At 35.2% G+C, this 13,736-nt stretch overlaps 2 protein-coding genes across 3 annotated transcripts; one reads left to right on the forward strand and one right to left on the reverse strand.

The window, feature by feature from the left end:
* Nucleotides 1-443: 443 nt before the first annotated feature.
* On the reverse strand, nucleotides 444-4,722 carry LOC104808052. Of its 2 annotated transcripts, XM_019201970.1 has the most exons (10): nucleotides 4,342-4,722; nucleotides 4,028-4,202; nucleotides 3,374-3,444; nucleotides 3,193-3,228; nucleotides 2,275-3,063; nucleotides 1,889-2,026; nucleotides 1,472-1,744; nucleotides 1,314-1,370; nucleotides 1,065-1,228; nucleotides 444-585 (listed from the first exon to the last, which is right to left on the reverse strand). In XM_019201970.1, exons 1-9 carry the CDS (start codon nucleotides 4,456-4,458, stop codon nucleotides 1,097-1,099), a joined length of 1,788 nt encoding a protein of 595 aa, XP_019057515.1. In that variant the 5' UTR covers nucleotides 4,459-4,722; the 3' UTR covers nucleotides 444-585; nucleotides 1,065-1,096. The 2 variants fall into 2 exon arrangements, with proteins under 2 accessions (XP_019057515.1, XP_010531868.1); XM_010533566.2 differs by having other exon boundaries at nucleotides 444-590; nucleotides 1,070-1,228; nucleotides 2,275-3,228.
* A 4,153-nt stretch (nucleotides 4,723-8,875) lies between these two features.
* On the forward strand, nucleotides 8,876-13,736 carry LOC104808053 (transcription initiation factor TFIID subunit 12b-like). The gene is made up of 9 exons (XM_010533569.2): nucleotides 8,876-9,874; nucleotides 10,341-10,553; nucleotides 11,082-11,759; nucleotides 11,838-11,912; nucleotides 12,227-12,305; nucleotides 12,558-12,619; nucleotides 12,776-12,814; nucleotides 12,897-13,184; nucleotides 13,441-13,736. Exons 1-8 carry the CDS (start codon nucleotides 9,197-9,199, stop codon nucleotides 13,086-13,088), a joined length of 2,016 nt encoding a protein of 671 aa, XP_010531871.1. The 5' UTR covers nucleotides 8,876-9,196; the 3' UTR covers nucleotides 13,089-13,184; nucleotides 13,441-13,736.

Consider the following 13,736-nt stretch of genomic DNA (forward strand, 5'->3'; position numbering starts at 1 on the left):
TAAAAGATTGTTTCACGTCGTTTTTTTTTAATATTTGATAAACATCATCAAGATAGAATATTTGTTAAATTAAAAATTCCTGTTTTTATATAACATTTTTTTTTTCCAAATTCATATATTTTAATACAATTTTCCGTTTTTAATTTTCCTTCATATGAAAATTGTGAATAAAATAAATAAAACAGAGTCAAGCGTGGAAGAAGAGGTTTTTCACTTTGGATTCCTAAACATCAGCGATGGGTGATTAAATTCGAGAACTCACTACCAACGATATCGAAGACGAGTGCAACGAGGTGAGAATGAGGTTGAGACCAAATAAAGCACGTGCAATATGTGATATACGGACAACCAATTCACACCTGACACATGTCCTTACTGAGAACACGTGCGATGTGTGAAGTCTACGTTTTAGCTTTAAAACTTTGAGTCTTTGACAGAATGAGTACGAGATTCTCGCACAAGAGCAAGAGACGAGTACGTAGTGTATTCAAGTATACAAAGGAGCTCCCTTATTTTATTGGTAATGGAGACAAAGATGGATCCAAACGCACTTTGGTTGCATATATACCCACAAACGCATTTCCTTTCCCAACAAGCAGAAAGCATCTGAGGTTCATGTGCCATGCAGAGCCTCACCTCTTCTTCCACCCTTTGCAACATCTCCACAGTATACTGCAAAAGAATGCCAGATAGAACTCTTAAAGTTCTAACATCTCAACATTTGAAACCAGAAAAAAAGGATATGGTAATTATAAACGTGATAGATAGGTAGGAAATAGAAATCCCTGTTTCCAGAATTTATAGAAGGTAGACAAACCTCAAGTTGCGAAGCTAATTTGTCTGGAGATGCCTCTGTATTGTCAGACTGTGACAAACCTAGATTCGTAGCTGAGACATATGTAGAAATATTTCACCAAACATAAGAATTACACAATAATTTTAAAAAAAAAATAGACTACACTACACATGAAATCCAGAGACAACCAAATTTATGCGTATGTAGCTAAACATCAGCCAAAGAGTCTAACTCAGACATAATTTTGCTTATCTCTTTTCTGCAGTCCTTCCCTACAAAAAAAGAGACAACAACCAAACCCTACAGGAACCCTGTTCTTTTATCCTTCGCCTTGCTTACGGCTGGAACCTGTGATTGCTTCTCTGCAAGCTCTCTTACCCGTAACAATATCGGAGTTGGTATGGGCGTCGAGCCATGTTTTCGCATGCTTCCCTGCAATACAACTAGCGAGATGAGCGATGGGTTCTTCGTAAAAAAATGAAAATGTTAACTTCAGACATATATATGGTGTGCTTGCCATTCTCTTCGAAGGTGTCTGGGAAAAGCTCGCTTTCAGCAGATTCCGCCATTTGTCCTACCAAAAAATGGACAGACGCACCGTTTGTCTTGAGAGATTGTGGTAACAAAACTCTTACGATAGACTATCGGAAAGGAAGTAAACAACGGGATTTTTACCTTGAGATCCACGGAAGTGCGATAGGAATGGGATGCAAAAGAAAGCCTTTTGATCTCGGACCACTTCCCTGCTCCGTACTTGGCAACACCCTCGACAAGTTTTATAACCTCGGATAAAGACCAAGCTCGATGATGCTTCCTTCTCAATGCACTGTTGAATGTTGGCATACCAACATGATTCTCATCCGAGCTATTCCCAGACAACTCCACTTGTTCTGGCTCCATATCTCGGTCCAGGACAGTGGGAACAGAGTTCGAGTGTTCATTCTTGCTCTGAAAAATGGTTGCAAGCAAAGAAGACAGCGAGAAATTGTATCATCTCTGGAACTGAATTCATCTTAATCCCAGATAAACTGCAAGGAGTATAACTATAATATTGATTTTATGGAAAGATGTAGGAAATGACAAATCAGTTACTTCTTTCTGGCCATGTTCAAAAGCAGACTTGATGATCAAACCTCCATTGACATTGTCACCATTCAACTGAGATGGGCTCAGTCTCTGGCTGTTCCCCGCAGGAGTAGCTTTTTCCTCCAACCAACCGGGTTGGATATCCTACACAATGGTTATACAAACAGTGCATTAACCACACTGAATAACGGTAATATAAGCTATGATTCAAAACCAATAGAAAGAACATCTCTTTCTCTGTTTGTTTTTGTTTATACGCCTCATGAGACAGAATTTTTCATGTAACACATTGCACAGATCTAACAGAAGCAGGACACCAAAATTTACAGCTAACAGATTGGAAATGGGGTTAATAGAGATGTTCAAGAGCACAAGTCAATAAGGAGAAATACCACAAGAGCCATTATGTTTTCTCTTGGACGACCTCTCCGGGTCTGAAAAACAAACGGAACTTGCATTCTAGACCCAGCGAGGTAGACCACCCGGGTTATAACAAGACGTCCTCCTGAAGACACTGCCCTAATAGTTTTGATCTGAGATTTAGGGGATAGCCTCTGATTCTTTGACGGGTTCATCGACTTGCCACTTCGTTGTCTATCATCAGTATCTGAAAGCTCTTCAATGTATCTCCGAGTAGGTTTCCGTTGTCTTTTTTCAGCTCTATGTTCACTGGCAAAATCTTCACCTCCACATTCATGATTTCCAAAGTTATCCATGGAACTATCACCTGAAGCACTTGCAAATCCATCTATTTGATCAGAGGGGCCACTTGCTGCTTCTTTGTTGCTATCATCAACTCTTATTTCATCTACCACGTCCTTGCTAAAATCATCATTCAAACAGTTAAAGTTCTCCTTTTGACCTCCAATCAGTTTGTTATCTTTGATTGTCAAGCATGTTGTTGATACATAACAGGAATTAAGCAGGCCCATCGCTATCCTCCTTTTGAGCCAGAGTTTGTCCTTCACAGTAGTTTCACGGCCAAATGTTGCTCTAAATGTTTCGTGCAGTGCTTTGATTGATAAATTGTCCAAACATATGTCACCTCTTACTGTTGAAAAATCAGGTTTTTGGGCAGAGGTGGAAAATACTGCTTCTTGCGGACTACCCACCACATTCAAGCATGGTTCAGCCTTCATCTGTTGATTAGAACCACATCCGTTCTGATCCTGAGTTAAATCCTGTAGCAGAGTTTCAGATTGAACTTTAACATCACTACTAAACAACTTGTTGCTTTCATTAGAACACTGAATGTTGGCATCCGAACAAGCAGAAAGCATCTGAGGTTCATGTGCCATGCAGAGCCTCACCTCTTCTTCCACCCTTTGCAACATCTCCACAGTATACTGCAAAAGAATGCCAGATAGAACTCTTAAAGTTCTAACATCTCAACATTTGAAACCAGAAAAAAAGGATATGGTAATTATAAACGTGATAGATAGGTAGGAAATAGAAATCCCTGTTTCCAGAATTTATAGAAGGTAGACAAACCTCAAGTTGCGAAGCTAATTTGTCTGGAGATGCCTCTGTATTGTCAGACTGTGACAAACCTAGATTCGTAGCTGAGACATATGTAGAAATATTTCACCAAACATAAGAATTACACAATAATTTTAAAAAAAAAATAGACTACACTACACATGAAATCCAGAGACAACCAAATTTATGCGTATGTAGCTAAACATCAGCCAAAGAGTCTAACTCAGACATAATTTTGCTTATCTCTTTTCTGCAGTCCTCAGTATCCTACAGTTCATCATGCGTTTAGTGTATTAAGAACCCTATGTGCACCCAGTAAATCTCAGATCATTCTAGAAAGTGCTATAGGTAAACGAAGAAGATCGGTATGAATCTAGTTGTTTGTGTACTGCATCAGCTAGGTACACAAAATCTAATTGCAAGGTTACAGAAACAAAACGTTTAGGTTTCTATTCTCTTGCATATATGATCATCTCTCTCTGCCGCCATTGGCTAGTGAACTGCAGTAGGGCAAAGTGCATTACCAAGCATAGAGACATGATTCTCTTTAAGCCTTTAAGGTCCAAGATTCTAGCAATAAACCCCACCAGAACAATTAAACCCACAGAGGCTTTAAACAGGATGTTCACCGTGAAAAACAAAATTACAGGATTATGAGAATCAAACCTTCTGAACTTTCTAACAGTGGCAACCTAGAAGGCAATCGATCATCAGAAATATCCTCTACAGTCTGACCAGTATGAGTTACAATATGCATATCAGTCTCATCGTTCTCAAGCAAGTCTTCAACCTCTATGATTTCTTCATCAGTAGCGGGCACTAGTCTCCCGTCTCCTGCAACCTGAGCATCAATAGAACACCAAAAATTAGGTTTTGAAGGTCAAAGCTTGAAGAGAGGTAATACTGAGAACTCTTAATTCCAAAAAGAAGCAAATCTGACAAGTAAAACAGGAAAGTCATAAAAGGATCAAAAGATGTACCCGAACAAGCTTGTACTTTACTGGATTCCCGCTTTGCTTCGTCAAAGAAAACGATGTGCCCATCGTCTGAGCAGAATTGTCGCTGAACATCCCATTGTCTGAGGCGCTGAGGCGCATATGCGATGAGAAAATCGCCTCCAGACTTGGAGGCAAGGCGAAATACAGGGAGCGGCCCTAGGGGCGCCTTCTGCGCGCTCTGTACAAGGCGTGAGTAGCGCGCCTCTGAGATATGGGGCGGTGTAACAACTTGCAAAAGCGAGCTTTGTGAATGACGAAAACAGAAAAGAGAATCGAGATTTCTGAAGGATTTAAGAAGATTTGAAGAAGATTTTCTGGGAAAGAGAATGAAAATTGAAGAAGAGGAATAAAGTGGGTGTTGTGTGGGACAGTGGGAGAGAGGTGAGAAAGGCACGTGGAGGAAAATTTTCATTTAATTAAATTTAAGAAATAAGTGGCGTCCGATACTCTTCTTTTTATAATATATATATATATATATCAAATATTTTAATCTCCGTTTTTAGGCCTATATTATTATATTATTAATTATTAACTTTAATACTAATAAAACTGTTTATAATTAAAATTAACAATAATATTTCTAAATTTTAGTTAATTTCTCAGTTAAATATTTTAAATTATATATTCTTATAAATTATAAAAACTAAATTTATATATGATTAAAAAAATAATATTTATTTATCACCCTAAAATCATTTTAATTTTTACTTTATATATATTATGCAAATTAAACAATATAATTTATTATATATATATGCATTGATGATATTTAAAAAATTAACTTTTTCTTTTTCTAGATTTATTTACTATAACTAAACAAAAAATGTTCTCAAGTATTACAATCTTTACAAAATCCTAAAAGAGTATTTTTTTTTATAAGTTTTGATATGATTTAAACTATCTCATCAATATTGGTTCTTTTTATTAATTTTTAGATTTTAATACATAAAATAAATCAATAAATTTGAAATGTAACCCACCCCTAACTCAATTGTTCATAATTGATCATTTTCCAAATTATCAAAACTAAAATTTTAATATGAACAGATATAAATTATCACAACACTATCCTTTTCTACAATTATCAGACAAAAACATTCATTCAGATGTCTTCTAATTTACAACTCAACCAAAAACATAGCTAAAATTATAGTCTCATCCTAATATATTCTAATATACACAGTTATGGTCTAAGTAATAAAGATGTAAATTTTGAAATTTTCATCTTAAAAAGTGACAAAGAAAATGCATATTGCACAATCCACAAATCTAAAGTTTACATTTAGGATTTTCAGTTCAGTTTTTTTTTCCATGGTTTGATAAATTATATCTAGATTCGATTATTAGACGGGATTTTAAATCTATTCATTTTTAATCTTGGTTATTTTTATATTCTATCGACATTAATATAATATGATTTAAAATAAAATAATTTCGAAGTTGATTTACATTATAATTATATACTATTCAATTTCATTATTTTAAAATATTTGGTATCAATGATCCTTTATACTTTTAAGTCATATACTCCAATTACTTAGGTCCTCTCCACTTAAAGCACCTAATCATATATATTATAAATTTATAATTGAGGTTTTGGAGTTTTATATCCTAGTTAGGTTTTGGAGTTTTATATCCTAGTTAGGTTTTGGGTTTTATGCCCTAGTTCGACATGAACGAACTTTTCTATTCGGTTTATTTAGGTACAGTTTATTTGAACTCGGTTATTTATAATTTTAAAATTTAGATACAGTTTATTTGAGTTCAGTTATTTATAATTTTAAAATTTTATAACGAAATAATTATTGAATTTTAATCGTTTCAGTTCGAATATGGTTGGGTTTGATCCGATCATATCTAATGAAAATTGTAATCAACTAAAAATTTGATTCGATTGGGATAGATTATAATAGTAAATGAAATAAATTTAAAGTCACTGATCGTATTGTTAGAGTATTGAAGAGTTATTATTAACAAAGAGTTTAAATCTAACAATAATCCTTCTTTATGAATTATCATAATATATTATAGATTTTTTCAAAATTAACAATATAATGGAGGATTATTAGTATAGATTGCAAATTGTAAAATTGCAACTAAGATAATCTTTACTATATGAGAGTTATTTTGTAAATAACTATAATTAAATCCAAATCCACTATCTCATTATGCGTATCATGGTTACAGAGGCGGATCCACTTGAGAATGAGTGGGGGCACTGGCCCCCACTAATTTTTATTTTTTTTAAAATTATTTATAGAATTTAAGAAAAATTCTAAAAAAACACCCTTAATGCCCCCACTTAAATTTTGTTTGGACCCCACCGTTTTTCATTTTAAATGTATTTTACGAGATTTAACAAATCAAATCTTATGTCCCATATTTTTTTCCTTTTTTTTCTTGTTTTCCATTTTTTAAGTTGTTATTTTTATCTTTGATCAAACAAAAAATCATTATCAATTGAATAATAATCAAACTAAAACTATAAATAAAAAAATTTAAACATATTTAAAAATTATGATTGTTATTTTAAACAATTTTTTTATTTGATTTTATGTATTTATTATATTTATCAATTTATCTATATATATATTTATATATTTATTTAATTTTTTATTTGATTTATCAGAAAAATCGATAAATTTATTTTAAAATAATTTGGTAATATTATCTTAATATTGTGGTAAAATTTTAACGAGAATACATAATTTTTTATAAATTATCTGATTTATTTTATCAAAAATATATTTAAAATAATTAGAAATTGAATTACATAAATATATTTAAAAAATAAAAAACGTAAAATTCAGTTATCCGATATAAATATTCTTTAGACGATATATTTTTATTAATTTTGTATATTATATATATTACTATTATCGTATTGCCCCCGGTGAAAAAATTTTCTGGATCCGCCACTGCATGGTTATATACATTATATGCACATTTATATCTAAATACCACAAAATCATTATTCTTACACCCACTATCAAATATTTAAGTAAAAATAATGGTGTTCTCTGATAATGTGCATTAACAATATTTTTAGTGGAATATGAATTTTTTTTTATGTTTTATAAATAGTTCATATAATTTTGTGTTATAATTATAATTTTCATAAGTGTTTTATAAATAAAAATTAAGAGAAAGATTTTTTTGAGAAAAACTAAATCTCATTGTATCGCGAAAATATTTTGTTAAAACTCGAACCAACTTTGTATAGGTAAATATATTCTTTAAAAAACATTGATCCATACCTTAAAATTTTCCACGATTTTGTGTTTTATTTCTATGTGTATTCGTATTCTTTTTTTTCAAAATTATTTTATTTTTTTTAACACAGAGTTTTTTGAATGACAAAATGCAAAATATATGCCATAAGGATTGGATGTTACTCCCATGAAAAAAATCCTCTGTATACATCAAGTAATAGTTTGTTAAGATTTGTTAAGATGACGAATGAGTATATTTTCTCAAATTAAACAAAATAAATTTATGATCAAATGGTTTGATTCGATTTAGTTATGAAAGAATAATAACAAAACAAAAACTATAAATATAAAACCGAAAAACCTAAATCATATTTTTTAAAAATAATAGCATAGAATAAAATATTTTTTATGATAAGTAAATAACAATCTTTTTCAAAAGGAAAAAAAAAACATCAAACTTTCTAATGTTGACAAAAAATATTATTTTTTTTCTTGTCAAATAAATATTAATTTTTTTTTGTTAAATCTAAACATTACTGAACTTTTTAAATGATATAAAAAATACAAAATTTTTTCTAGGATTTTCAAAAAATTATTAAATTTTTAAGTGGTTCAAAAAAATATATAAACTATATACAATTATAAAAAAAAGGTCCGCTAGAATAATGTGACACACGTTTGCATTTTCTTATGATACGTCAGTTTATTTTGTTTATTTTGATAATTAAAGAAGAGTTAAGTATTTTTGTAAGTAAACTTAAAAAGTTTAATGTTTATTCGATAAGATAAAAAATTTGGTATTTGTATTTTTTTTTATCAAAATTAGAAAGTTTATTTTTTTTTGGAATTTCTCTTTTTAAAATGGCCTTTTGAATTTAATAACTTATATCTTAAATCATAACATAACAATCTTTTACAATCTCTAACCCACAAAAAAAACTTTTTTCCATATATTTGTTCTTCAACTTAACAAAATAAAGATGTAGTAAACGTACAATAAATTTTAAAATAAAATTTTAATCAAGATAAAAAGATATCTTGTTAATCTTTATTTTATTCCTATGATAATTTTCTATAAAATTATATATAATAAAAGGCCGACCTGCTTGCAAGCACAACTCTTGAAAGTTGGTATTTAAAAAACACCTGGAAGCTTGTTTTTCTTTTCTGCTTTTTTTTTTACATAACAAAATTTTATCATAAAATAATAATTATCATATATATATATGTATATATTGTGGAAACATTAGTACATTATTCAGTGAAGTGTGCGAGTCCCATTGGTTTAACACAGCCGGAGAGAGGGGAAGTGATGTCGTCAGAATCAGAATCCAATGAGAGAGTCCGCATCGTTTCACCAGATTTTCCATCCCATTCCGTTAGATCTGCTGACGTGTACGGCTCAGATTCTTCCTCTCTCTCTCTCGTTCGTTCTCTTCTTCAGTATATCTCGCTCCTGAAAAAGGGACATTCTTTTCCTCGCTCTGTAAATTTTCTGGGAAACATTTAACGATTCCGGCAAGAAAAATCGTCAAGAAACAACAAGAAATTCTCCGAATCCACTGGTGGAAACCACCGCTTCATCTTCGTTGTCACCGAAACCTCTCTTTCGATTCCCTAATCTCATGGAACCCTCCTCTTCGTCGTCTGCACCTCCTCCACCGATTGCCGCGGGGGCGACGCCTCAGGGCATAATTCAGAAAGGTGGCGGTAATTCGCAACCGTCTCCGAGCCCTACGCCGCCGCCCCCGAACGCAGCCGCGGGACCACAGATCTCGTCGCCGTCCCCTCTGTCTCACCCATCTCCGTCGCTGGATCCGCAAACGCCGAGCCAGCAAATAGTTCAAGTAACTCAGCAGAATCAGCAACTGCCTCAGCAGCAGCAACAACAACAGATTCTGCAGCAAATCTCTTCGTCTTCCCTTCCTCAATTAACGCAACAGCAGCAGCAGCAACAACACATGGGTCAGCAACAAATTCCCATGTCGAACTACCAAATCGCTCAATCTCTCCAGCGATCCCCTTCCGTATCTCGCCTGAATCAAATTCAACAACAGCAGTTACAGCAGCAAGGTCAATACGGTAATGTATTGAGGCAACAAGCTGGGTTGTACGGCCAGATGAACTTTGGTGGGTCGGCTTCAATTCAGCAGAATCAGCAAACTTTGCAGCAGAATCAGCAGACGGGTAATCCAAACTTGTCTCGTGCGGCTTTGGTTGGGCAAAGTGGCCAGTTGCCGATGCTCAACGGTGCAGGTGGAGCATCTCAGTTGAATATACAGTCCCAATTATTGGCAGCTTCGGTATTCAATCACTTGTCTTCCTTCCTTTTTTTTTTAACCTTTTGCTGATGGAATTAACATATTGAGACTTAGCTGCTCTTGAACAATCTTTTGCCCGGTAAGTTGAAGATAGTTCTTTGATGATAGTTGAAGAAACCCTTTTCATAAGAAATAGTTTCACTTGCTCAGGCTATTTCTTTGATGGATTCTCTCAATTCGAATTTCTCGTGGAGAACTAGTCTGGAGATTGGAAGTAGTTTCTTTGGTAGTTAAACTTCCGGTTTTTAACTCCTGTTTGTGGCTTGCTTTTTGACATCAAGATGCAATTCATTCACGTGGGGATTACTGGAGAATACCAGCAAATAAATGGAGATGGCTTCAATGTTTTGTTGTTTGATGTGAATATGGTTAAATAACGCAGTTTCGCCATCTCTGCCATGAAATCTTCTTTATCAATTCTGAGAAAAGCGAGGTTTTTTTCATGCAGCCGAAGCAGAAATCTGGCCTGGTTCAAGGTTCACAATTTCACCCAGGAACTTCTGGGCAGCAGTTACCGGGGATGCAAGCGATGGGAATGATGGGTTCACTGAATTTGAGTTCGCAAATGAGAGGCAATGCAGCCCTTTATGCTCAACAGCGGATCAACCCCGGGCAGATGAGACAGCAGTTGTCACAGCAAAATTCTCTCAATTCACCTCAGGTACGAGTAAAACATTGTTTTCTCACTCGCGTTAATAACCCCTGCCCCCTGGATGTGTAGGTTGCACCTTAGAGTTCTTTTTCTCAGATTTTGACACAGTTGTCTAACACTTTGTTATGTGATCTTATGATTCTATAGCAACATCCATTAGATGATTTCTTGGGTTGAACCTTGTATCACCTTTTGCTTATTGTTATGCATTTGGTAAGTTTATCCATGTCATGCTAAGAGCTTGATAGCAACAAATTAGGTTTTGAATCTTGGCTTGCCTGCATCTTTTCAAGATCTCTATTCGGCAAATATACCGCATGATGTTGGATTCTTTATTGTATTTTAACCGATTTACCATGTACACCTGTATATATATGTATATATATAGGACCAAATAGATATGTAGTAGCAAGCAAATTCTACAGCTGTCGTGTTCATACTTAGATCATATGTTCCTTTCCTTTGCGTAAAGAAGATTCCCTAAAACAGCAGTTGTATTCAGTCAATCTCTATGTAATTTCTGTATGTTTTGTCTAGGTCCAAAACCTTCCGAGAACATCTTCCCTTGCATTCATGAATCCCCAGTTATCTGGTCTGGCTCAGAATGGACAGGCTGGTGTGATGCAGAGCTCCTTGGCTCAGCAGCAATGGCTGCAGCAAATGTCAGGAATGGCCAATTCACCATCATTCCGACTCCAACAGAATCAGAGGCAGGCTATGCTCTTGCAGCAGCAACAACTGCCATCTTCTCAGTTTCACCAAGCTTCTATGCCCTTGAATCAACAGCAGTTATCACAGTTGATACAGCAGCAGCAGCAGCAGCAACAACCACCACAAATAGGACAGCCTCAGATGAGTCAACCTCAGCCACAACAGCAGCAGCAGCAGCAGCAGCAACAACAACAACAACAACAATCACAACAACAGCAGCAACAGCAACAACTACAACAAATGCAGCAGCAGCCACAGCATCAGAAGCAACCGCATAAGCAAATGCAGCAACAGCATCACCTACTCCAAATCAATCAACATCAACAACAACAACCATCTCCGAGGGTGTCAGGTCCTGCAGGTCAGAAATCTGTCAGTTTGACTGGTTCACAACCGGATGCTACCGCATCAGGTACAACAACACCGGGTGGTAGTTCAAGCCAGGGAACAGAAGCAACAAACCAGTTGCTTGGCAAAAGAAAGATACAAGATCTAGTATCCCAGGTCATTTGCTTGTTGAACTCCCTCACTTTCATTTCTCTATTCCATCATCATCGTTCCTTAATTATTATTGTTATTCAGGTGGATATACATGGGAAATTAGATCCTGATGTCGAAGACCTGCTTTTGGAGATAGCAGATGACTTCATTGATTCGGTGAGCGGCTGTGAACTATTTACCTTCTACTTATTTATGGTGGGGGCATCAGAGGACTGCCCTATATGGTTTCATGAGTTAAGAACTACATTGTCAACTCGGCCAAGCATTTGTTTAACTTACTGCCCATCACTCTATTAGTTGTAAAATGTACTATATACAACTCTTTACTTTCTGAGCTACATTGCTTTGGTTTCCAGCGCCTTGTGCCCTTTCCTATTCCCCAAAAGGCAGCTTCATCGCTATAATGATTTTAAATTTCAAAACAGTGCGAAAATTATCTAACCAGAAACCGATATCTGTCTTACTTGCAGGTCACTACTTTTGCTTGTAGCTTGGCTAAGCACCGTAAATCTTCAACTTTGGAGCCCAGGGATGTACTGCTACACCTAGGTTCGTGCTGAAATTTTCTTTCTCAGTGTTCAAATGTTCAGTGCGAAGTACAGTTAGTTGCTATTGTTGCTCGTTTCCTCTGATGATTGGGGAGATTTTTATGAACCTTTCTGGCATTTTCGATGAAGTTGAGATAGAGGAAATTTAGCTCTTGCCGTTTTATGTTTCTTTTTTTCCTGGTCCTGGAACTCATCTTACTTCTAAGAACTGTTTGCTTAGGTTTCTTACTTGGTGGTGTGGTGTCATATGCAGAGAAAAATTTGCACTTGACGGTTCCGGGATTCTCAAGTGAAGACAGACACCGAAAGAAAACTGTAAGAAAATTCTAGTCTTTTCACTTGTCAGAGAAGCACGCATTGTCCCTATCTGTGAATCTACATCCTTATTTGAATATTTTAAAGGTGGACCCGTAAAGAGCTTAGTAAAATTCTCTTCTACATGCTTTTGATTCGTAAGTTAACAACTTGCAGGTTGTACCTAGCGATCTTCACAAGAAGCGACTTGAAATGGTAAGCTTAATTATATTTATTTTACGGGTTTGCATATAATGAACCTTACGATGATCTCAAGATTTCTATTCTGCGTTGCCAGGTGCGCACTTTGTTGGAGTCGTCAAAGCCAGAGACAAATAATGCAAGTAATCCAAGGGAAACTATTAGACAGGGGATGGTGAACCCAATGGGTCCAGGCCCCAGCCATGTCTTAAGACCATCACCAAGTTCAGAACAGTTGGTTCAGCAATCTCCAGGACCTCATATGCTGCAACAAATGACACGTTACTAACCATCCCATGAATCTAAGCGAACTTCTCTGTAGTATAAAGCTGGGCTTGTGTTAATTTTGCTAGCTGCTCTGCTCGGTGCGATGTTCATCTTCTTGGTAAATGCTTCAATACCATACAGCTTAACCTTTTTTTTAAAAAAAAAATGGCTCATCATCTCTTAGGTCATTTGCTTTTTTCTGTCATTTGAGTGGGAAGCTTTGTTTATGGACACAATCTTCTCCATAAAACAGCTTAGATTATGCTCTTGTTTAAGAGAATGATACTTGAAAGCTTTCTGTTTGTGTGTGGTGTGTTTGCTCCCTAGTGATATGAGGAGGAGTGAAGTGATTACTGTTTGCCTCTTGGTTTCAGGAGTTAAAAGACAATGCCTTCCTAAAGAGAAGTGGAAGCACATATCATTGATGTTTTGGAGAGAGGAGAGGAATGGGGAGAAGCTCCAATTTGTATCATAATATTTTGATGATTCTTATATAGGAAACCAACGGTACTTATTCACCCGCCCGCTTCACCCACAGCAAGTGTTAGACTTGTCCAGTTTTTTAGTTTCTTTTTCTTTTGGTGGTTAGTTTCTGTAATATTGTAATTTTGCTCATCACGTCTTGTGTGCGAACAGATTTATCAGTAAATCGAATCTTGATGAACGATGA

Source organism: Tarenaya hassleriana, unplaced genomic scaffold (assembly GCF_000463585.1).
Source record: "Tarenaya hassleriana unplaced genomic scaffold, ASM46358v1 Cleome14, whole genome shotgun sequence".
NCBI classification, from domain to species: domain Eukaryota; kingdom Viridiplantae; phylum Streptophyta; class Magnoliopsida; order Brassicales; family Cleomaceae; genus Tarenaya; species Tarenaya hassleriana.